Source organism: Triticum urartu, chromosome 6, assembly GCF_003073215.2.
Source record: "Triticum urartu cultivar G1812 chromosome 6, Tu2.1, whole genome shotgun sequence".
Lineage (NCBI taxonomy): Eukaryota > Viridiplantae > Streptophyta > Magnoliopsida > Poales > Poaceae > Triticum > Triticum urartu.
Window position 1 is genome coordinate 472,702,329 of NC_053027.1, and position 26,094 is coordinate 472,728,422.

At 44.4% G+C, this 26,094-nt stretch overlaps 1 protein-coding gene across 1 annotated transcript; it reads left to right on the plus strand.

The window, feature by feature from the left end:
- Nucleotides 1-5,501: 5,501 nt before the first annotated feature.
- Nucleotides 5,502-23,583, plus strand: LOC125516857. Its single transcript, XM_048682147.1, has 4 exons — nt 5,502-5,650; nt 5,764-5,992; nt 22,255-22,860; nt 22,967-23,583. The coding sequence occupies exons 1-4, from the start codon at nt 5,502-5,504 to the stop codon at nt 23,204-23,206; spliced, it is 1,224 nt and encodes a 407-aa protein (XP_048538104.1). The 3' UTR covers nt 23,207-23,583.
- The last annotated feature ends 2,511 nt before the right edge of the window (nt 23,584-26,094 follow it).

A 26,094-nucleotide genomic window follows, 5' to 3' on the forward strand; every position in this document is an offset into this window, starting at 1 on the left:
AAAATTAACATCTGGGTGGATTGAGGCACCTGGAGTACCCAGTGTTGCCTGTATTTTTGGAAATCCCGGAGTACCCGTGTGATCTTCCTATGGACCGCCACCCAGGCTCAAAGGGAATTGAGATGATTCATGCTAGAAAACTTCCGTGTGCAGCCACAAGCTATTATGGGCTCTAGCATAGTTGAGTAAGCTACGTGAAGCTCTTGAAGAGGCAGATCAGCAGGTAGTGGGATGTAGGTTTGGTATGGTCTGTCCGGAGTAAAGAGTTAATGTTTCTGAAAGACTGTGTCTCGGTCATCCGTTTCCCAAACACCTTGTAGTGCGGGAAATCCAGCGGAGGCGATCGAGTCTTGTGGGGAAAAGTGCGCAAACCTCTGCAGAGTGTATAATCTAATCATGGTTAGCCGTGTCCCCGGTTATGGACAATTCTTGAGTATCTAGTATTTGAGTTATCACATGTATCTCATCATTTATTAAATAATATTGTTGGGATGTTAATCACTTTAATTGGGATTGAGTTGGAGGAACCTTCTCAATGATGTTTCAACTACCATGATAGTTAAATTAAAAACCTATTCCTTTGTTGTAGGGAAAAATTGGCTTTCGCAAAAACTATAACCATAGAGCTTTCCACCAGCCAAATATGCATGTAGTGATAGCATTATTCTGTTCATGCTCTACTGTGTTATTTTGCCAGCATATTCCATGTGCTGACCCATTTTCGGGCTGCAACGTATTATGTTGCAGACTTTTCAGACGAGGAGTAAGGTTCGTTAGGTCGTTGTCGTGCAGCTCAGCTATGCCGTTGGAGTTAATGGACTCACTTTATCTTCCAAGCCTTCCAATGTTATCGTATTAGATGGCCTTAAGCCATATTATTGTATTAAGTTCTCTTTTGAGACATTCGATGTAATAAGTGTGTGATTGCCACTCTATTATAAATCCCTCGAGTACTGTGTGTGTCAGCATTACCGATCCAGGGATGACACTAAAGCACAGAGACTTGACCATCTGAGGTCGGTTCGCTACACCAAGCTACAAAAGCTTCATGATGAACTATAATACGCAAGGGATGGATAAGACGATTCCCGAGCTCTTCGCGATGCCAAAGGCTGCGGAGGTAGAAATCAAGAAGGAGCATCAAGTGTTGATGGTCAACAAGACCACCAGTTTCAAGAAGAAGGGCAAAGGGAAGAAGGGGAACTTCAAGAAGAATGGCAAACAAGTTGCTGCTCAAGTGAAGAAGGCCAAATCTGGACCTAAGCCTGAGACTAAGTGCTTCTACTGCAAAGGGACTGGTCACTGGAAGTGGAATTGCCTAGAGTATTTGGCGGATAAGAAGGATGGCAAATTTAAAGGTATATTTGACATACATGTTATTGATGTGTACCTGACTAATGCTCGAAGTAGTGCCTGGGTATTTGATAATGGTTCTGTTGCTAATATTTGCAACTCGAAAGGGGCTACGGATTAAGTGAAGATTGGCTAAGGATGAGGTGACGATGTGCGTGGGAAATGGTTCCAAAGTCGATGTGATCGCCGTCGGCACGCTACCTCTACATCTACCTTCGGGATTAGTTTTAGACCCGAATAATTGTTATTTGGTGCCAGCGTTAAGCATGAACATTATATCTGGATCTTGTTTGATGCGAGACGGTTATTCATTTAAATCAGAGAATAATGGTTGTTCTATTTATATGAGTAATATCTTTTATGGTCATGTACCCTTGATGAGTGGTCTATTTTTACTAAATCTTGATAGTAGTGATACACATATCCATAGTATTGAAGCCAAAAGATATAAGTTTAATAATGATAGTGCAACTTATTTGTGGCACTGCCGTTTAGGTCATATTGGTGTAAAGCGCATGAAGAAACTACATGCTGATGGGCTTTTGGAATCACTTGATGCTTCCGAACCATGCCTCATGGGCATGATGACTAAAGCTCCGTTCTCTAGAACAACGGAACAAGCAACAGACTTATTGGAAATAATACATACTGATGTATGTGGTCCGATGAGTGTTGATGCTCGTGGCGGGAATCGTTATTTTCTGACCTACACAGATGATTTGAGCAGATATGGGTATATCTACTTGATGAAACATAAGTATGAAACATTTGAAAAGTTCAAAGAATTTCAGAGTGAAGTGGAAAATCATCGTAACAAGAAGATTAAGTTTCTGCGATCTGATCGTGGAGGTGAATATTTGAGTTATGAGTTTGGTCTTCATTTGAAACAATGCGGAATAGTTTCGCAACTCACGCCACCTGGAACACCATAGCGTAATGGTGTGTCTGAATGTCGTAACCGCACTTTATTAGATATGGTGCGATCTATGATGTATCTTACTGATTTACCGCTATCGTTTTGGGGTTATGCTTTAGAGACGGCTGCATTCATGTTAAATAGGGAACCATCGAAATCCATTGAGATGACACCTTATGAACTGTGGTTTGGCAAGAAATCCAAGTTGTCGTTTCTTAAAGTTTGGGGCTGCGATGCTTATGTGAAAAAGCTTCAACCTGATAAGCTCGAACCCAAATCGGAGAAATGTGTCTTCATAGGATACCCAAAGGAGACTATTGGGTACACCTTCTATCACAGATCAGAAGGCAAGATATTCGTTGCTAAGAATAGATCCTTTCTAGAGAAGGAATTTCTCTCGAAAGAAGTGAGTAGGAGGAAAGTAGAACTTGATGAGGTAATTGTACTTGCTCCCTTATTTGAAAGTAGTCCATCGCAGAAATCAGTTCCAGTGATTCCTACATCAATTAGTGAGGAAGCTAATGATGATGATCATGAAACTTCTGATCAAGTTACTACCGGACCTCGTAGGTCAACCAGAGTAAGATCCGCACCAGAGTGGTACGGTAATCCTGTTCTGGAGGTCATGTTACTTGACAATGACGAACCTACGAACTATGAGGAAGTGATGATGAGCCCAGATTCCGCAAAATGGCTTGAGGCCATGAAATCTGAGATGGGATCCATGTATGAGAACAAAGTGTGGACTTTGGTTGACTTGCCGGTGATCGCCAAGCCATAGAGAATAAATGGATCTTCAAGAAGAAGACTGACGCTGACGGTAATCTTACTATCTACAAAGCTCGACTTCTTGCGAAAGGTTTTCGACAAGTTCAAGGAGTTGACTACGATGAGACTTTCTCACCCGTAGCGATGCTTAAGTCCGTCCGAATCATGTTAGCAATTTTCGCATTTTATGATTATGAAATTTGGCAAATGGATGTCAAAACTGCATTCCTTAATGGATATCTTAAAGAAGAGTTGTATATGATGCAACCAGAAGGTTTTGTCGATCCAAAAGGTGCTAACAAAGTGTGTAAGCTCCACCAATCCATTTATGGACTGGTGCAAACATCTTGGAGTTGGAATATACGATTTGATAGTGTGATCAAAGCATATGATTTTATACAGAGTTCTGGAGAAGCATGTGTTTACAAGAAAGTGAGTGGGAGCTTTGTAGCATTTCTGATATTATATGTGGATGACATATTGTTGATCAGAAATGATACTGAATTTCTGAATAGCTTAAAAGGATAGTTGAATAAGAATTTTTTAATGAAAGACCTCGGTGAAGCTGCTTATATATTGGGCATCAAGATCTATAGAGATAGATCAAGACGCTTAATTGGACTTTCACAAAGCTCATACCTTGATAAAGTTTTGAAGAAGTTCAAAATGGATCAAGCAAAGAAAGGGTTCTTGCCTGTGTTACAAGGTGTGAAGTTGAGTCAGACTCAATGCCCGACCACTGCAGAAGATAGAGAGAAAATGAAAGTCATTCCCTAGGCTTCAGCCATAGGTTCTATCATGTATGCAATGTTGTGTACCAGACCTGATGTGTGCCTTGCTATTAGTTTAGCAGGGAGGTATTGTCGTGGAATTGTCACGGCAGATGTCCTTGTGAAAGGACTTAGTCGTGAGGCCAACGCATCTACGTGGTAGCTTGAGAGGGGTTGAGCGGAATCGAGAGACGCAACACAAGACAAGGATTTAGACAGCTTCGGGCCCCGGGAAACATCATCCGGTAACAACCCTACGTGTTGTTTAAGGCTATCTCTCATTATGATCATGAGGAAGTCGCCGTAAACCGGCTCTCCCAGTTAACCCTAACCCTTTAAGATTGTTTCTCCTTACTTGTCCCTCTTGGGGAGCCCTGCCCCTCCTTATATATGTTGAAGGGGTGGGTTACATGTAGAGTCCAACTCGGATTTAAGACTTAACTATTATGACTTCTCTTCTTGGGCTTCTTAACATCTTGGGCTTCATAACGTCTCGGGCTTCATAACTCCTGGCAACCCAGTTACCACTGCCTGCCGGGAGTTAGCTGGTGTTGGTTTAAGATGGTCTGTCGGTTTAAGAATGTCTATTGAGTTACCATCTGACTTTACTCATGTCTTAACTATCAGTCGGTTTAACAACCGGCCGGTTTACCGTCTGGGTTAAATGCCTGTTTTACCGGTCTGACTTAACTGTCAGCCGGTCTAACAACCTGCCGGTTTACCGTCTGACTTAACACCAACCGGTTTACCACCTGCCTTAACACCCGCCGGTTTACCAAGTCCCAACCGGGTTATAACTCCGGCCGGATCATACCGCAGGGTATATCCCCGACATTAGCCCCCAGTTTAATTTGGATCTATCCATGTTAAACTGATCCTGATCATCCTTAAGTCCTTGTCACTTCCTTCTTCTATAAAATCCGAGTCAATAGACCAGCTTCATAATCAATTTGCTGACATTGGTTTGTCATAGAGAAATATTATGAAGAATAACTCCTTTGACTTCAACTCCCAGTGCTTAACAAAAATATTGGTCTTCGAAATACTCATTTGATCTTCAGCCGGTTTAAAACTATAGAACTTGCCGGTTTAAGAATGTAAAACTTTACCGGTTTATCATTGCCAAAATTACCGGTTTAAGAATATTGATGGCACTGGATCAGAACTATTTGTTAACATCAATTTTGAAAATATACGTTTTATATACCTATCACTTGTGCGGCTATCTGGCGATTAACAGGTGCGGCTATCTGGCGATTCAGTGAATGGCGATCGAGCGGCTCGGGCGGCCTGGCGAGATCACAACAGCGGTGAGAGCGGGGGACAACATCCGTCAGAAGCGGCTCCGTGCGGTGGCGATTTGGCACAGTTGTCGGTCGTCTCGGCGCACAGCGACTCATTAGGCAAACAAAGCCAGGTTGTTGTACGATGGCGGAGGAGCGAACCGGCTCCGAGGCAAAGTAGACCCGGTTTAAAGTGGCTTCAGGGGCGGCTTGCCGGAGGTTGAACGCGGCTGAAGCCGAGGTGCTCCGGCGAATCATAAAAAGGCAGCTTTTCAGCGACAATGGTCACGAGGCCGTGGTGACTCAGCCTGAAGACGGAAACATGTCGGTGGCTTGATACGCCAGCGAAGGCGGCTCCAGTGCAGCCGGCTTGACAAGACCACCGAGGCAAGAAATGGGCCGGCCGAGCAGATGACTTTATTAGCAAGGGGATGCGACCGGCAGTGGCGGGTTGGAGAGGCGCCGCTGCAGCTGGTTTCAGCGCGGGTGCGTAAAGCGGGAGGAGTTCACAGTGGTTTAAACCTGCAGCGACCCGCGGCGGGTGATGTGAACCAGCGAAGGTGATTTTGACGCGGCTGGGCTCGCAGTACTGCGGAACAGGGGCTGACTCGGCGAGCGGTGACTCAATGCCTCAGAAACGGCGGTTCTAGGCCGCAGACGGGTGAAGCTGCAGTATACGGGCGACGACACGGAGCAGCGCAAGGCTGCACCAGCATCAGGGTGAGGCCGCGGGGTGGCTTGGAAGTGAGCGGCAGCAGCGGCAATTTGCCGGTGCAGGCGAGGCCGCGGCTGTGAAGGCGGACCGATCAAGCCGCGGAGGTAAGGTCGCGGATGATTTGAGCAGTGCGAAACAGCGCGAAACAGGCCACAACGGCTGCTCAGAAGCGGTCGTGGAGGCAGAGGTAAACCGGCAGCGGAGTCCTGTGATGGCGGAGCGACGAGGATGAAGCCGGCGGAAATGACGACGCAGAACAGAATGGGACAAAACGCCACGGCGCAGCCGGCGTGGGTGTGCTCGTAACTGAGACGGCAGGCTGGCCTGCGTCAGCCCGAGGCAGAGGTTAATCCCGGAGCAGCATCGCGGGGCCGGCGATGCGGCGAGTTGCAGCAGTGCGACAACTCTCCTGTCGCAGTTTGAGACGGGCGGCAGCTCAGCGATAGCAGGGGCGACGCAAGGCCAAGGCGGCCTGGAAGTGGACGGCGGAGGCGACGGGATGGCGACTCGGAGTGAAACCGGAGAATCAGAGACCGGCTCGGCGACTTGAAGGGGAGGCAGAGTCACTTGGCGAAACCGGCTCAGGGAAAAGGCCGCCCGGCGGAAGGCCATGGCGGCGATTTGGCAGCGAACAACCAAAGTTGCTTTCCGAGTCGTAGTTAATTTATCCATCCACGTCTGGGTCTTCTTCTAGCTCATGGACCCCACTCCTTTCGTCTCTTTCTTTGAAAAATACCCTGATGATCATCCGACAACCGTTCTTGGACTTTTCTTACTCGGATGGATATAGTAATCTGATCTGGTAGCACTTAAGTAGTATCAGTCTTGACCACGTACTAATTGATTTTCCGGTATTTGACTATTCTTCACGCAAGGTTAACAAGCTTAGCAGCAGACTGTTGATTCCCACGGCCTGGGAGCAGTAGTATAACGCGGCGGATTAGGCTGTAGCCTCGGATGACTTGTACAGTTTTGCTCTTGTCGGTCTCGACCTAGGTAGTGTTCCAAACATTGATATGGCTTCGGATCGCTATGGTGGATAAATCTTCTGTTGGCTTCGACAGACCGTCGGATAAGGGCGGCAGACAAGTTGTAACCATAATTTTTCTTGAACCTTTTAAAATCTTATAGATCCCAAATCTGAACTGATGACCTTTAAAATTGATGCAAGTCCTTTCAAATCAGCTCATCCGGAAAATTGCATACTTCCCGATCCCTGGAAGAAATCCCTCCAAGAACTCAACATCATCGTGCGCGAGCCTCACGGTGGGCGCCAACTATCATGAAATTGTCACGGCAGATGTCCTCGTGAAAGGACTTAGTCGTGAGGCCAACGCATCTACATGGTAGCTTGAGAGGGGTTGAGCGGAATCGAGAGACGCAACACAAGACAAGGATTTAGACAGCTTCGGGCCCCGGGAAACATCATCCGGTAACAACCCTACTTGTTGTTTGAGGCTATCTCTCATTATGATCATGAGGAAGTCGCCGTAAACCGACTCTCCCAGTTAACCCTAACCCTTTAAGTGAAGGAAATATGCCCTAAAAGCAATAATAAAGTTATTATTTATTTCCTTATATCATGATAAATGTTTATTATTCATGCTAGAATTGTATTAACCGGAAACATAATACATGTGTGAATACATAGACAAACAGAGTGTCACTAGTATGCCTCTACTTGACTAGCTCGTTAATCAAAGATGGTTATGTTTCCTAACCATGAACAATGAGTTGTTATTTGATTAACGGGATCACATCATTAAGAGAATGATCTGATTGACATGACTCATTCCATTAGCTTAGCACCCGATCGTTTAGTATGTTGCTATTGCTTTCTTCATGACTTATACATGTTCCTGTAACTATGAGATTATGCAACTCCCGTTTACCGGAGGAACACTTTGGGTACTACCAAACGTCACAACGTAACTGGGTGATTATAAAGGAGTACTACAGGTGTCTCCAAAGGTACATGTTGGGTTGGCGTATTTCGAGATTAGGTTTTGTCACTCCGATTGTCGGAGAGGTATCTCTGGGCCCTCTCGGTAATGCACATCACATAAGCTTTGCAACTAATGAGTTAGTTGCGAGATGATGTATTACGGAACGAGTAAAGAGACTTGCCGGCAACGAGATTGAACTAGGTATGGGATACCGACGATCGAATCTCGGGCAAGTAACATACCGATGACAAAGGGAACAACGTATGTTGTTATGCGGTCTGACCGATAAAGATCTTCGTAGAATATGTAGGAGCCAATATGGGCATCCAGGTCCCGCTATTGGTTATTGACCGGAGACATGTCTCGGTCATGTCTACATTGTTCTCGAACCCGTAGGGTCCGCACGCTTAAGGTTTCGATGACAGTTATATTATGAGTTTAGGCATTTTGATGTACCGAAGGTTGTTCGGAGTCCCGGATGTGATCACGGACATGATGAGGAGTCTCGAAATGGTCGAGACGTAAAGATTGATATATTGGAAACCTATGTTTGGATATCGGAAGTGTTCCGGTGAAATCGGGATTTTACCGGAGTACCGGGAAGGTTACCGGAACCCCACAGGAGCTAAATGGGCCATGTTGGGCCTTAGTGGAAAAGAGAAGAGGCAGCCCTACATGGGCTGCGCGCCTCCCCTTCCCCTAGTCCTATTAGGACTAGGAGAGGTGGCCGGCCCCCTTTCTCTCTTTTCCCCCTCCGCGAATCCTATTCCAACTAGGATTGGGGGGGGGGGATTCCTACTCCCAGAGGGAGTAGGACTCTCCTGGCGCGCCACACCTTGGCCGGCCAGCCTCTCCCCTCTAGTCCTTTATATACTGAGGCAAAGGCACCCTAGAACACACAAGTTGATCCACGTGATCTATTCCTTAGCCGTGTGCGGTGCCCCCAGCCACCATATTCCTCGATAATACTGTAGTGGAGTTTAGGCGAAGCCCTGCTGCTGTAGTGCATCAAGATCGTCACCACGCCGTCGTGCTGACGGAACTCTTCCCCGACACTTTGCTGGATCGGAGTCTGGGGATCGTCATCGAGTTGAACGTGTGCTCGAACTCGGAGGTGTCGTAGTTTCGGTGCTTGATCGGTTGGATCGTGAAGACGTACGATTACTTCCTCTACGTTGTGTCAACGCTTCCGCAGTCGGTCTGCGAGGATACGTAGACAACACTCTCCCCTCTCGTTGCTTTGCATCACCATGATCTTGCGTGTGCGTAGGAAATTTTTTGAAATTAATACGAAACCCAACAGTGGCATCCGAGCCTAGGTTTTATGGTTTGATGTTATTTGCACGAGTAGAACACAAGTGAGTTGTGGGCAATATAAGTCATACTGCCTACCAGCATGTCATACTTGGTTCGGCGGTATTGTTGGGCGAGACGACCCGGACCAACATTATGCGTACGCTTACGCGAGACCGGTTCCCCCGACGTGCTTTGCACACAGGTGGCTTGCGGGCGACTGTCTCTCCAACTTTAGTTGAACCAAGTGTGGCTACGCCCGGTCCTTGCGAAGGTTAAAACGGAGTCTATTTGACAAACTATCGTTGTGGTTTTGATGCATAGGTGAGATTGGTTCTTGCTTAAGCCCGTAGCAGCCACGTAAAACTTGCAACAATAAAGTAGAGGACGTCTAACTTGTTTTTGCAGGGCATGTTGTGATGTGATATGGTCAAGGCATGATGCTGAATTTTATTGTATGAGATGATCATGTTTTGTAACCGAGTTATCGGCAACTGGCAGGAGCCATATGGTTGTCGCTTTATTGTATGCAATGCAATCGTGATGTAATGCTTTACTTTATTACTAAACGGTAGTGATAGTCGTGGAAGCATAAGATTGACGAGACGACAACGATGCTACGATGGAGATCAAGGTGTCGCGCCGGTGACGATGGTGATCATAACGGTGCTTCGGAGATGGAGATCACAAGCACAAGATGATGATGGCCATATCATATCACTTATATTGATTGCATGAGATGTTTATCCTTTTATGCATCTTATCTTGCTTTGATTGACGGTAGCATTATAAGATGATCTCTCACTAAATTATCAAGAAGTGTTCTCCCTGAGTATGCACCGTTGCCAAAGTTCGTCGTGCCCAGAAACCACGTGATGATCGGGTGTGATAAGCTCTACGTCCATCTACAACGGGTGCAAGCCAGTTTTGCACACGCAGAATACTCAGGTTAAACTTGACGAGCCTAGCATATGCAGATATGGCCTCGGAACACGGAGACCGAAAGGTCGAGCGTGAATCATATAGTAGATATGATCAACATAGTGATGTTCACCATTGAAAACTACTCCATCTCACGTGATGATCGGTTATGGTTTAGTTGATATGGATCACGTAATCACTTAGAAGATTAGAGGGATGTCTATCTAAGTGGGAGTTCTTTAATTAACTTGATTAACTGAACTTAAATTTATCATGAACTTAGTCCTGGTAGTATTTTGCAAATTATGTTGTAGATCAATAGCTCGCGTTGTTGTTTCCCTGTGTTTATTTTGATATGTTCCTAGAGAAAATTGAGTTGAAAGATGTTAGTAGCAATGATGCGGATTGGATCCGTGATATGAGGTTTATCCTCATTGCTGCACAGAAGAATTAAGTCCTTGATGCACCGCTAGGTGACGGACCTATTGCAGGAGCAGATACAGACGTTATGAACGTTTTGGCTTGCTCAATATGATGACTACTTGATAGTTTAGTGCACCATGCTTAACGGCTTAGAATCGGGACTTCAAAGACGTTTTGAACGTCATGGACCATATGAGATGTTCCAGGAATTGAAGTTAATATTTCAAGCAAATACCCGAGTTGATAGATATGAAGTCTCCAACAAGTTCTATAGCTAAAAGATGGAGGAGAATCGCTCAACTAGTGAGCATGTGCTCAGATTGTCTGGGTACTACAATCGCTTGAATCAAGTGGGAGTTAATCTTCCAGATAAAATAGTGATTGACAGAATTCTCTAGTCACCATCACCAAGTTAGTAGAACTTCGTGATGAACTATAATATGCAAGGGATGACTAAAGTGATTCCCAAGCTCTTCGTGATGTTGAAATCGACGAAGGTAGAAATCAAGAAAGAGCATCAAGTGTTGATGGTAGACAAGACCACTAGTTTCAATAAAAGGGCAAAGGGGAGAAGGGGAACTTCAAGAAGAACGGCAAGCAAGTTGCTGCTCAAGTGAAGAAGCCCAAGTCTGGTCCTAAGCCTGAGACTAAGTGTTTCTACTGCAAAGGGACTGGTCACTGGAAGCGGAACTACCCCAAGTGATTGGCAGATAAGAAGGATGGCAAAGTGAACATAAGTATATTTGATATACATGTTATTGATGTGTACTTTACTAGTGTTTATAGCAACCCCTCAGTATTTGATACTAGTTCAGTTGCTAAGATTAGTAACTCGAAACGGGAGTTGCAGAATAAACAGAGACTAGTTAAGGGAGAAGTGACGATGTGTGTTGGAAGTGGTTCCAAGATTGATATGATCATCATCACACACTCCCCTATACTTTCGGGATTAGTGTTGAACCTAAATAAGTGTTATTTGGTTTTTGCGTTGAGCATGAATATGATTTGATCATGTTTATTGCAATTCGGTTATTCATTAAAGTCAGAGAATAATCGTTGTTCTGTTTACATGAATAAAACCTTCGATGGTCATACACCCAATGAAACAAGTTCATTGGATCTCGATCGTAGTGATACACATATTCATAATATTGAAACCAAAAGATGCGAAGTTAATAATGATAGTGCAACTTATTTGTAGCACTGCCGTTTAGGTCATATTGGTGTAAAGCGCATGAAGAAACTCCATGCTGATGGAATTTTGGAATCACTTGATTATGAATCACTTGATGCTTGCGAACCATGCCTCATGGGCAAGATGACTAAGACTCCGTTCTCCGGAGCGAGCAACTGACTTATTGGAAATAATACATACTGATGTATGCGGTCCGATGAGTGTTAAGGCTCACGGCAAGTATCGTTATTTTCTGAACTTCACAGATGATTTGAGCAGATATGGGTATATCTACTTGATGAAACATAAGTCTGAAACATTTGAAAAGTTTAAAGAATTTCAGAGTGAAGTGGAAAATCATCGTGACAAGAAAATAAAGTTTCTACGATCTGATCACGGAGACAAATATTTGAGTTACGAGTTTGGTCTTCAATTAAAACAATGTGGAATAGTTTCACAAACTCATGCCACATGGAACACCACAGCATAATGGTGTGTCCGAACGTCATAACCGTACTTTATTGGATATAGTGTAATCTATGATGTCTCTTACCGATCTACCACTATCGTTTTGGGGTTATGCATTAGAGACAGCTACATTCACATTAAATAGGGCACCATCTAAATCCGTTGAGACGACACCATGTGAACTATGGTTTGGCAAGAAACCTAAGCTGTCGTTTCTTAAAGTTTGGGGTTGCGATGCTTATATGAAAAAGTTTCATCCTGATAAGCTCAAACTCAAATCGGAGAAGTGCGTCTTCATAGGATATCCAAAGGAAACTATTGGATACACCTTCTATCACAGATCCGAAGGCAAGACTTTTATTGCTAAATTCGGAAACTTTCTGGAGAAGGAGTTTCTCTCGAAAGAAGTGAGTGGGAGGAAAGTAGAACTTGACGAGGTAACTGTACCTGCTCCCTTATTGGAAAGTAGTACATCACAGAAAACTGTTTCTGTGACACCTACACCAGTTAGTGAGGAAGCTAATGATGATGATCATGAAACTTCAGAACAAGATACTACTGAACCTCGTAGATCAACCAGAGTAAGATCCGCGCCAGAGTGGTATGGTAATCCTGCTCTGGAAGTCATGCTACTAGATCATGATGAACCTACGAACTATGAAGAAGCGATGGTGAGCCTAGATTCCGCAAAGTGGCTTGAAGCCATGAAATCTGAGATATGATCCATGTATGAGAACAAAGTATGGACTTTGGTTGACTTGCCCGATGATCGGCAAGCCATAGAAAATAAATGGATCTTCAAGAGGAAGACGGACGCTGATAGTAGTGTTACTATCTACAAAGCTAGAATTGTCGCAAAAGGTTTTCGACAAGTTCAAGGTGTTGACTACGATGAGATTTTCTCACTCGTATCTATGCTTAAGTCTGTCCGAATCATGTTAGCAATTGCCGCATTTTATGATTATGAAATTTGGCAAATGGATGTCAAAACTGCATTCCTTAATGGATATCTTAAAGAAGAACTGCATATGATGCAACTAGAAGGTTTTGTCGATCCTAAAGGTGTTAACTAAATATGCAAGCTCCAGCGATCCATCTATGGACTGGTGCAAGAATCTCGGAGTTGGAATATACACTTTGATAAGTTGATCAAAGCATATAGTTTTATACAGACTTGCGGTGAAGCCTGTATTTACAAGAAAGTGAGTGGGAGCACTACAACATTTCTGATAAGTATATGTGAATGACATATTGTTGATCAAAAATAATGTAGAATTATTCTGCAAAGCATAAAGGAGTGTTTGAAAGGAGTTTTTCAAAGAAATACCTCGGTGAAGCTGCTTACATATTGAGTATCAAGATCTATAGAGATAGATCAAGACACTTGATAAGTTTTTTCAATGAGTACATACCTTGACAAGATTTTGAAGTAGTTCAAAATGGAACAGTCAAAGAAAAAGGTTTCTTGCCTGTGTTACAAGGTGTGAAGTTGAGTAAGACTCAAAGCCCGACCACGACAGAAGATAGAAAGAGAATGAAAGTCATTCCCTATGCCTCAGTCATAGGTTCTATAAAGTATGCCATGCTGTATACCAGATCTATTGTATGCCCTACCACTGAGTTTGGCAAGGGAGTACGATAGTGATCTAGGAGTAGATCACTGGACAGCGGTCAAAATTATCCTTAGTGGAATAAGGATATGTTTCTCGATTATGGAAGTGAAAAAAAAGGTTCGTCGTAAAGGGTTACGCCGATGCAAGTTTTGACACTAATCTAGATGACTCTAAGTCTCGGTCTAGATACATATTGAAAGTGGGAGCAATTAGCTAGAGTAGCTCCATGCAGAGCATTGTTGACATAGAAATTTGCAAAATACATGCGGATCTGAATGTGGCAGACCCGTTGACTAAGATTCTCTCACAAGCAAAACATGATCACAACTTAGTACTCCTTGGGTGTTAATCACATAGCGATGTGAACTAGATTACTGAATCTAGTAAACCCTTTGGGTGTTGGTCACATGGCGATGTGAACTATGGGTGTTAATCACATGATGATGTGAACTATTGATGTTAATCACATGGTGATGTGATCTAGATTATTGACTCTAGTGCAAGTGGGAGACTGGAGGAAATATGCCCTAGAGGCAATAATAAAGTTATTATTTATTTCCTTATATCATGATAAATGTTTATTATTCATGCTAGAATTGTATTAACCGGAAACATAATACATGTGTGAATACATAGACAAACAGAGTGTCACTAGTATGCCTCTACTTGACTAGCTCGTTAATCAAAGATGGTTATGTTTCCTAACCATGAACAATGAGTTGTTATTTGATTAACGGGATCACATCATTAAGAGAATGATCTGATTGACATGACCCATTCCATTAGCTTAGCACCCGATCGTTTAGTATGTTGCTATTGCTTTCTTCATGACTTATACATGTTCCTGTAACTATGAGATTATGCAACTCCCGTTTACCGGAGGAACACTTTGGGTACTACCAAACGTCACAACGTAACTGGGTGATTATAAAGGAGTACTACAGGTGTCTCCAAAGGTACATGTTGGGTTGGCATATTTCGAGATTAGGTTTTTTCACTCCGATTGTCGGAGAGGTATCTCTGGGCCCTCTCGGTAATGCACATCACATAAGCCTTGCAAGCATTGCAACTAATGAGTTAGTTGCGAGATGATGTATTACGGAACGAGTAAAGAGACTTGCTGGAAACGAGATTGAACTAGGTATGGGATACCGACGATCGAATCTCGGGCAAGTAACATACCGATGACAAAGGGAACAACGTATGTTGTTATGCGGTCTGACCGATAAAGATCTTCGTAGAATATGTAGGAGCCAATATGGGCATCCAGGTCCCGCTATTGGTTATTGACCGGAGACGTGTCCCGGTCATGTCTACATTGTTCTCGAACCCGTAGGGTCCGCACGCTTAAGGTTTCGATGACAGTTATATTATGAGTTTATGCATTTTGATGTACCGAAAGTTGTTCGGAGTCCCGGATATGATCACGGACATGACGAGGAGTCTCGAAATGGTCGAGACATAAAGATTGATATATTGGAAGCCTATGTTTGGATATCGGAAGTGTTCCGGGTGAAATCGGGATTTTACCGGAGTACCGGGAGGGTTACCGGAACCCCCCGGGAGCTAAATGGGCCATGTTGGGCCTTAGTGGAAAAGAGAAGAGGCAACCCTACATGGGCTGCACGCCACCCCCTTCCCCTAGTCCTATTAGGACTAGGAGAGGTGGCCGGCCCCCTCTCTCTCTCTTTTCCCCCTCCGCGAATCCTATTCCAACTAGGATTGGGGGGGGGGAATCCTACTCCCAGAGGGAGTAGGACTCTCCTGGCGCGCCACACCTTGGCCGGCCAGCCTCCCCCCTCTAGTCCTTTATATACTGAGGCAGAGGCACCCTAGAACACACAAGTTGATCCACGTGATCTATTCCTTAGCCGTGTGCGGTGCCCCCAGCCACCATATTCCTCGATAATACTGTAGCGGAGTTTAGGCGAAGCCCTGCTGCTGTAGTGCATCAAGATCGTCACCACGCCGTCGTGCTGACGGAACTATTCCCCGACACTTTGCTGGATCGGAGTTCGGGGATCGTCATCGAGCTGAACGTGTGCTCGAACTCGGAGGTGCCGTAGTTTCGGTGCTTGATCGGTTGGATCGTGAAGACGTACGATTACTTCCTCTACGTTGTGTCAACGCTTCCGCAGTCGGTCTGCGAGGGTACGTAGACAACACTCTCCGCTCTCGTTGCTTTGCATCACCATGATCTTGCGTGTGCGTAGGAAATTTTTTGAAATTACTACGAAACCCAACATTAAGATTGTTTCTCCTAACTTGTCCCTCTTGGGGAGCCCTGCCCCTCCTTATATATGTTGAAGGGGCGGGTTACATGTAGAGTCCAACTCGGACTTAAGACTTAACTATTATGACTTCTATTCTTGGGCTTCTTAACATCTTGGGCTTCATAACGTCTCGGGCTTCATAACGTCTCAGGCTTCATAACTCCTGGCAACCCAGTTACCACTGCCTACCAGGAGTTAACTGGTGCCGGTTTAAGATGGTCTGCCGGTTTAAGAATGCCTGCTGAGTTATCATCTGACTTAACTCCTGTCTTAACTGTCAGCCGAATTAACAACCGGCAGGTTTACCGTCTGGGTTAACTGCATGTTTTACCTGTCTGACTTAACTGTCAGCCAGTTTAACAACCTGCCGGTTTACCGTCTAACTTAACACCAACCGATTTACCACCTGCCGGTTTACCAAGTCCCAGCCGGGTTATAACTCCGGCCGGATCATACCGCGGGGTATATCCCCGACAGGTACCAAAGTAATCCAGGAGTGGATCACTGGACAGCGGTCAAGAATATCCTGAAATACCTGAAAAGGACTGAGGATATGTTTCTCGTTTATGGAGGTGACCAAGAGCTCGTCATAAACGGTTACATTGATGCAAGTTTTGACGCTGATCCGGATGACTCTAAGTCACAAACCGGATACATATTTTTATTGAATGGTGGAGCTGTCAGTTGGTGCAGTTCTAAGCAAAGCGTCATGGCGGGATCTACATGTGAAGGGGAATACATAGCTGCTTCAGAAGCAGCAAATGAAGGGGTCTGAATGAAGGAGTACATATCCGATCTAGGTGTCATACCTAGTGCATCGGGTCCAATGAAAATCTTTTGTGACAATACTAATCCAATTGCCTTGGCAAAGGAATCCAGATTTCACAAGAGAACCAAGCACATCAAGAGACGCTTCAATTCCATCCACGATCAAGTCAAGGAGAGAGACATAGAGATTTGCAAGATACATACGGATCTGAATGTTGCAGACCCGTTGACTAAGCCTCTCTCACGAGCAAAACATGAACAGCACCAAGACTCCATGGGTGTTAGAATAATTACAATGTAATCTAGATTATTGACTCTAGTGTAAGTGGGAGACTGAAGGAAATATGCCCTAGAGGCAATAATAAAGTTGTTATTTATATTTCCTTATATCATGATAAATGTTTATTATTCATGCTAGAATTGTATTAACCGGAAACTTAGTACATGTGTGAATACATAGACAAACAGAGTGTCACTAGTATGCCTCTGCTTGACTAGCTCGTTAATCAAAGATGGTTAAGTTTCCTAGCCATAGACATGAGTTGTCATTTGATGAATGGGATCACATCATTAGAGAATGATGTGATTGACTTGACCCATCCGTTAGCTTAGCACTATGATCGTTTGGTTTATTGCTATTGCTTTCTCCATAACTTATACATGTTCCTATGACTATGAGATTATGCAACTCACGAATACCAGAGGAACACTTAGTGTGCTATCAAACGCCACAACGTAACTGGGTGATTATAAAGATGCTCTACAGGTGTCTCCGGTGGTGTTTGTTGAGTTGGCATAGATCGAGATTAGGATTTGTCAGTCCAATTGTCGGAGAGGTATCTCTGGGCCCTCTCGGTAATGCACATCACTATAAGCATTGCAAGCAATGTGACTAATGAGTTAGTTACGGGATGTTGCACTACGGAACGAGTATAGAGACTTGCCGGTAACGAGATTGAACTAGGTATGATGATACTGACGATCGAATCTCGGGCAAGTAACATACCGATGACAAAGGGAACATCGTATGTTGTTATGCGGTTTGGCCGATAAAGATCTTCGTAGAATATGTAGGAACGAATATGAGCATCCAGGTTCCGCTATTGGTTATTGACCAGAGATGAGTCTCGGTCATGTCTACATAGTTCTCGAACCCGTAGGGTTCACATGCTTAATGTTAGATGATGATCGGTATTATGAGTTTATGTGCTTTGATGTACCGAAGGTAGTTCGGAGTCCCGGATGTGATCACAGACATGACGAGGAGTCTCGAAATGGTCGAGACATCAAGATTGATATATTGGAAGGTTATGTTTGGACACCGGAATGGTTTCGGTTGAATTCGGGCATATAACGAAGTACCGGGGGGGTTACCGGAACCCCCCCGGGGGCTTAATGGGCCTACATGGGCTTTAGTGGAAGAGAGAGGAGGCGGCCAAGCCCAATCCGAAATGGGAGGGGGGCCGACCTCCCTTTCCTTCTTCTCCTCTTCCCCTTCCTTCCCCCTCCCATTAGGACTAGGAAAGGGGGGAAACCTAGTCCTAGTAGGAGTAGGAATCCCCCCTTGGGGGCGCACCATGAGGGCCAGCCGGTCCCATCCTCCCCTCCTTTATATACGGGGAAGGGGGCACCCCATAGACACACAAGTTGACAATTGTTTTAGCCGTGTGCGGTGCCCCCCTCCACGGATACACATCTTGGTCATATCGTCCTAGTGCTTAGGCGAAGCCCTGTGCCGGTAACTTCATCATCACCGTCAACACGTCGTCCTGCTGACGAAACTCTCCCTCGGCCTCAACTGGATCAAGCGTACGAGGGACGTCACCGAGCTGAACGTGTGCAGATTGCGGAGGTGTCGTGCGTTCGGTACTTGATCGGTTGGATCGCGAAGACGTTCGACTACATCAACCGCGTTTCTTAACGCTTCCTCTTTCGGTCTACGAGATTACTTAAACACACTCTCCCCTCTCGTTGCTATGCATCTCCTAGATAGATCTTGCGTGATCGTAGGAATTTTTTTGAAATACTGCGCTCCCCAACAATTTCAACTTGACAATATCATTGTTCACATCTTTTGCATATCACAAAATTCTATGAATGTGTTTAGATGGGACGCGGCATCCTCATTAGGAATACACGAAAATTGATCTTTCATAACAAGATTCAACAAAGTGACATTAATATCACAAGATTCCGTACTAGTGGCGGGAGGAGCAATCGGAGTGCTAATAAAATCATTATTGTTGGTATTGGAAAAATCACACAATTTAGTATTTTCTTGAGACATTGTAACTATGCCAAAAAAGCAAGCAAAAAGATAGATCTGGCGATAAAACGGCGAACGAAAAAGAGGGCGAATAAAAAGGCAAATTTTCGTGAAGTGGGGGAGATGAAAACAAGAGGTAAATGACAAATAATGTAAATTGCAAAGAGATGAGATTTGTGATTAGGAACCTGATAGATGTTGATGATGTCTCCCTGGTGCCAAAGATTGGCAAGTTGACAGGAGACAACCTTGACTTGATCCACCCCAACAACGTCGTCAGAAATTCCTTTTGAAGCGGCTTGACAATGCGTCTGTATTTCTCCAAAGAGGAAGGGATGATGCAGCACAACTATGGTAGGTATTTTCCTTAGTTATGAAACCAAGGTATAAATCCAGTAGGAGAACCAAGCAATATATGTAAACGGTACTGCACACAAAGAATAAATACTTGCAACCCGACGCGTAAGAGGGGTTGTCAATCCCTCCTCGGTAATAAGATAAAATGTTTGGTGGTAGATTGGATAAATAGATCTCGATAAAACGTAAAATAAATAAATAAATAAATAAATAAAAAGTGCTGCAAGGTATTTTTGGGTTTTTGGAAATATAGATCTAAAAATAAATATGGCAAAAGATAGATCAAAAAGCAAATATGATAAAAGATATGCCCGAGGCCCGTAGATTTCATTACTAGCTTCTCTCGAGAAATAACACACGGTGGGTAAACAAATTACTGTTGGGCAACTGATAGAAGAACAAATAATTATGACGATATCCAAGGCGATGATCAATATATAGGCATCACGTCCAAGATTAGTAGACCAACTCCTGCCTGCATCTACTACTATTACTCCACACATTGACCGTTATCCAGCATGCATCTAGTGTATTAAGTTTAAGGAGAAACGGAGTAATGCAATAAGAACGATGACATGATGTGGACAGGATCTATTCATGTAGGAATATGCCCCATCTTGTTATCCTTAATAGAAATGATACATGCGTGTCTCACTGCCCCTTCTGTCAGTGGGAGAGGACACCGCAAGATCGAACCCACCGCACCTCTTCCCTTTGCAAGAAAAAATTAAAATAGTTGGCCTAACTAAACCAAAGATTCGGAGAAGAAATATGAGGCTATAAATAATCATGCATATAAGAGATCAAAGAAGACTCAAATAATATTCATGGATAAAAATCTTATCATAAACTCGAACTTCATTGGATCCCAACAAACACATCGCAAAAAGTCATTACATCAAATAGATCCCAAGACACCATTGTATTGAGAATCAAAAAGAGAGAAGAAGTCATCTAGCTATTGCCTACAGACCCATAGGTCTATGGTGAACTACTCACGCATCATCAAAGAGGGACCAATGAGGATGATGAACCCCTCTGTGAACGTGTTCCGCTCCGGCAGAGTGCCGGAATAGGGCTCTAGATTGGATCTCGTGGTTCTAGAATTTGCGTCGACGAAAAAATTGTGTTTCGTCGACTCCCCTAAGGTTTCTAAAACATTTGGGAATTTATAGGGCAAAGAGACGATGCAGGAGACCCCTGTGGGCCCCACAATCCACCGGGACGCACCTGGGCCTCCTGGCACGTCCTGGTGTCTTGTTGTCCCCGCGGCCTCCTCCTAGGTGCTTTCTTGGCTCCCAAGGTGTCTTCTGCTCAAAAAAATCTCCAAAATTTTTTGCTGCGTTTGGACTCCGTTTGATAGGGATATTCTGCCAAGTAAAAAATAAGCAAAAAACAGCAAGTTACACTAGGCACTATGTCAATAATTTAGTCCAAAAAATGATATAAAGTTGCTATAAAATGAATATAAAACATCCAAGATTAATAATGTAACATCATGAAAAAAGCAAAAATTATAGATACATTGAAAATGTATTAGTATACATTTTTGATTAAATACTAGACACGTATCTATTGACGACAAGTTATACTTGATAACGGTGTAAGAAAAATATCAATAAAAGGTCAAAAAGGTTAAAAAAATTTGCATGTAAAAAAGCGAAAGATGATTGTTGATAGCTTCGTGACACCGATGCACCGCTTCCAAAATCTTTTCTCACTTGAAAGAACGAAGGACTAGCAAAGGCTGTACGTGTTCTTAAAAGAAAAGAATGAATTTAGAAAGATATCAAGGCATTAGTATATTGTATGTAATAAATTCATTTGCTTTGCATGGCCACAATAAAGAGAGGGCAATGCAAATAAGATGAATGTTAATATCTTATTGACACGGATGCACTGCTTCTACAATATTTTTCATCACACTTCAAGGAGCTGCTAGCAAAGGCTCTACGTGTTCCTTTTTTTGAAACACAGTACAGAGGTAAGCGCTCATATATACGCGCATGCACTCATCCTTATAAATGCATATATGCACATCCTATTTTTATGAATACTTCTGAGAGACTGAGCTGGCATATTATCTTGCAATTTTACGAAGTCATTATAGGTGTCTCGTGGTCAATGAAAACGTCTTCTTTCATTGAAAGCGCACCGTCGGAATTTCTGAAATAAATTCAGGATAAATATGAGTATCAGGAGAATCTTGATGGGCTGAAAATACCACTGTTCTCTTAATTATCCAACTACAGGTTGGTTCGCGGCTTTACGTGTCCTTTGAAAGAAAAGAATGCGTAAAGCAGGATAGTATAAGCATTGGTACGTTGTACGAGTAGGAAATGTAGAAAACCCATTTGCGTTGCATGGCCAAATAAAGAGAGGGCAAGGCAAATCAGCATATGCGGTCACATGAGAAGAGAGGGGTCGGGGATCTGCAGCGCGTGGGAGAGCCCGTCGCCTCCGCCGCGCCTTCTGCTCCCTGCCTCCCCGCAACCCAAACGGGTCGCCATGCCTCTTCTTCAATTTCAGCTGGATCCGCACAACCTCGCTTCCTTCATGCATTCCTTCTCCGGCTCCACCGAGTGGGCAAACCCGATTGCCCGAGATCCGGTATTTGTTCTTGGGCCTCCTGGCACAGGGAAGAGGGACAGAGAACGGCAAGGATCGGCAGCTCCATCACCTATCTAGCTCCAGCATTTAATGCAGATGTACTTCGTATAATCCTCTCCACGTACGGTGTTTTGTTTGTTGTACCGGCTTCTTTATGCCCGCCCACCCATGTGCCCGGCGTGGCCCGGGCCGGTGCGCCGCCGCATGTATATATATAGCCGGCGCATGGCGTGAAGGCAGCACACAACTCGCCGCCGCTTGCCAACCACCGTGGGAGCACAGCACGGAGCCTATATAGTGAGACACTATCTTGGTTCAGAAACTACTAGGTAGGTAGCGCTACGTGATCGTGATCATGGCGTTAGTGCGGGAGCGGATGGTGATGTGCGACGGCGGCTTCGACGCCGAGGCCTCCGTGTTCGACGCGCTCGGCTACGGTGGCCACGACGTGCTGCTTGGAGGCCTGGAAGCGGCGGCGCATTTCGGGGGCTATGCGTACGCCCACGACGAGCCAGCCGGCGCCGAGAGCGCCTACGCGCCGGAGAGCGCGAGCTGGGCGGGCGCGGGGGCGTCCGTGCTCGCGTTCGACCGCGCCGCGCGGGGCCACGCGGTCCAGGCTATCGCGGAGGAGGAGGCGTGGATGGACGCCATGGACGAGGACCAGCACGCGGGGCCAGCGTCTACCATAGGGTTCGACCCGGCCACAGGCTGCTTCAGCCTGACGCAGAGCTCCGGTGGCGCGTGCCGGCCGTTCGGGCTCCTGTTCCCGAGCACGTCCAACGGCTCGCCCGATGCCGCGGGGCAGGCGCGCGTTCAGGACCAGGACGCGGAGCAGCGGGCCACCAAGAAGCGGTGCGGTGCGAGCAGGAAGACGAGCAAGGCGAAGCCGGCGGCGCCCACCACCACCTCGCCCAAGGGAGACCCGCAAAGCCTCACCGCAAAGGTAAATTCGGTACCGAAACGGCACTTCTTTCTACTGCTCGAATTCATTGCGTTACCTTGGGGATTTCGGAGGATCTGAACGGTGAATGTACCATTCCGTGTTGCAGAACCGGCGGGAGAAGATCAGCGAACGGCTCCGGACACTGCAGGAGCTGGTGCCCAACGGCACCAAGGTCGACATGGTCACCATGCTCGAGAAGGCATTCAGCTACGTCCAGTTCCTGCAGCTGCAAGTCAAGGTGCTGGCGACGGACGAGTTCTGGCCGGCGCAAGGGGGAACGGCGCCGGAGATCTCCCAGGTGAAGGAGGCGCTGGACGCCATCTTGTCGTCGCAGAGGGGCAACTGAATTGAACTGAACTAGTCTAGCTAGAAAGGAGAAACTGCTTTGGCTCAGCCTCCGCGACAAACGTATAAGGATATGGTAGAGATTAATCAACAACGAACCACCTCGTTCGAAGATAAATAAGGAGACATATGCAGGGAAATACCCCTTTCCTGGGTATATATACACTCAGAAATTAGAAGAAAAAAATAAAAATAAAAAGTTCAGATTTTTAATAATCTTAAGTTCCTTTAGCACTAGTATGTAATTTTCCGTCAACCAAAACCCTGCATTGACTTCGGGGCGAAAAAACAAAAAAATTGGTCAAAATAGTGTGAATAGTGTCATGTACCCAATAGTGTGAGTATATACCAATAATTTTAGTTTCTTTTTGCCCAGAAGTCAACGGTGGGTTTTGGTCGATGAAAAATTACATACGCGTGTATAAGGAAGTGAAGTTTATTCCAAAAATGTTTCTAAACTTTTTTGACTTTTTTTGTAATTACTCCCTCTGTAAAGTAATATAAAAGTGTTTAGATCATTAAAGTAGTGATCTAAATGCTTTTATTTAGTCTACCAAAGGCTTTAGTGATCTAAATGCTCTTATATTAATTTACGGAGAGAGTACTAAATATTTTTCCAATTCCTGGGTGTATATACACCCAGAAACCAAACGTCTGGACCCGGCATATGCAAACGTACATCCTCTTGTTTACTCTCGCCAATTTGTACCCTTTTACTAGGGAACTAGGCTGGGTTATGTATATGTACTTGATCTGATGCAGTGATGTAGAGCGAGAGAGGTTTAACATTTTGTTAATACTAAGTTTTTTTTGTAAAATTTAGGTTCATATTCTTTCTACAGTTAATTAAATAGAACCCCAATAGCGAGCGAACGTTCGTTGTGGGGCTTCGTAATTGTGAACGTTTTCTATGGCAAATTCTTCGAAAGCACATGGCAATTTCAAGCCCAATGTCGAAACTAGATTTGTATTTATGTGACATGATAGAAACAATTGTTCGGGTGCGAATTGGGGTCTTACCCTTCACATACTTGGGGATACCAATCCACCATCGCAAGCTTTCTAACAAAGATGGAAGTGCATTGAGGATAGATTTAAGAAAAAACTAAGTTGCTGGAAGGGCAAGCTTATGTCATACGAAGGCCGACTAATTCTCATTAACTCGGCTCTCACGAGTATGCCTATGTTTCTCTTGTCCCTTTTTGAGGTACCAGTTGAAGTCCGAAAAAAGCTTGATTTCTATCGATCGCGCTTCTTCTGGCAGAGCGATGAACTAAAACGAAAGTACAGACTCGCTAAATGTGATATCATTTGTAGGCCAAAAGACCAAGGGGGCCTCGACATTGAAAATTTAGAGGTGAAGAACAGATGTCTTCTCAGCAAGTGGCTGTATAAGCTATCTGTAGAGATGGATGCCACATGGGCCCAGATTCTGCGTAATAAGTACCTTCAATTCAAAACCTTATCCCAGGTGACGGTGAGGCCGGCTGACTCGCCTTTTTGGAAAGGACTGATGAGAGTAAAATCAGTCTTTTTCAACAGGACAAGGTTTGTAGTTTGAAATGGTACTACCACGAGATTCTGGGAAGATACATGGCTAGGGGAAATGCCCCTTGCACTCCAATATCCTTCTCTCTATAATATTGTTCAGCGAAGAGACGCTTACGTTGCAACAGTATTACAGTTCAATCCTCTTAATATTCAATTTAGGAGGACGCTAGCGGGAAACCATTGGGAAGTCTGGATCCATCTTGTGAGAAGATTGATGGATGTTTAGCTATTTCAATAGCCCGATCAGTTGCGCTGGAAACTAACTAAGAATGAAGAGTTTTCGGTTAAATTCATGTATTTGGATGTTATCGACTCTAGCTCTATTCCTCGTTTGAAACATGTTTGGAAAGTCAAAGTGTCTTTGAAAATTAAGGTGTTTATGTGGTTTGTCCATAAACAAGTCATATTAACTAAGGATAATTTGGCAAAACGCAACTGAATAGGATCTACAAGATGTAGCTTCTGTGATCGTGATGAATCCATCAAACACCTTTTTCTTGACTGCCCTTTGACAAAATATTTGTGGCGATCGGTCCACATAGCATTTAGCATTACTCCTCCGAGTACTATCAACACGTTATTTGGGACGTGGCTAGACGGGATAGATTCCGAAATGGTGAGACACATCCGTGTAGGAGTATGTGCTTTATTATGGGCAGTCTGGAACTGCAGAAATGATTTGGTTTTTAACAGAACAACAAATATTCATTTCTTGCAGGTTATTTTGCGAGCCACATCACTGATCCGTATGTGGCCGCTACTCACTCCGACGGAGGCTAGGGAGCGTATGGTTACTGGATCTATCCGATGGGAGACGGTAGCTCGAGCTATCTTAAACCGGTTTGGATGACGGTCATGTAATAGAATAGGCATTTAGTGTTTCCTATCTTTTTTTCTTTTATTTTTAAGACCTGAAAACTTATGTTGAACCTTTTGTTTATTAATAATATAACTGTATGTATCCTTCTGATGTCGAGGCCGAGGATCAACCCCCTTTTCGAAAAAATATCCGCGATTAACTCTGGATGCACAACTACGAGGAGAGTACTTGATCTCCGTACCAATCATGCAAAAACTAGCAAAACTAATTCACAATTACTCCGTCTGTTCCGAATTACTTGTCGCGGGTATGGATGTATCTAGATGTATTTTAGTTCTAGATACATTCATTTTTGTGACGAATAATTTGGAACGGAGGGAGTAGATGATAGCCCGTGCTTCTAGTTATGCCAAAATTAATTGTGCCGACATTATTTCTTTTTTCCTTTGATAAAGATCGATCCAAGAGGAAAACATTTCAGTTTCGTTCCTTCTATATTCTGCCGCTTCTTCGAACAG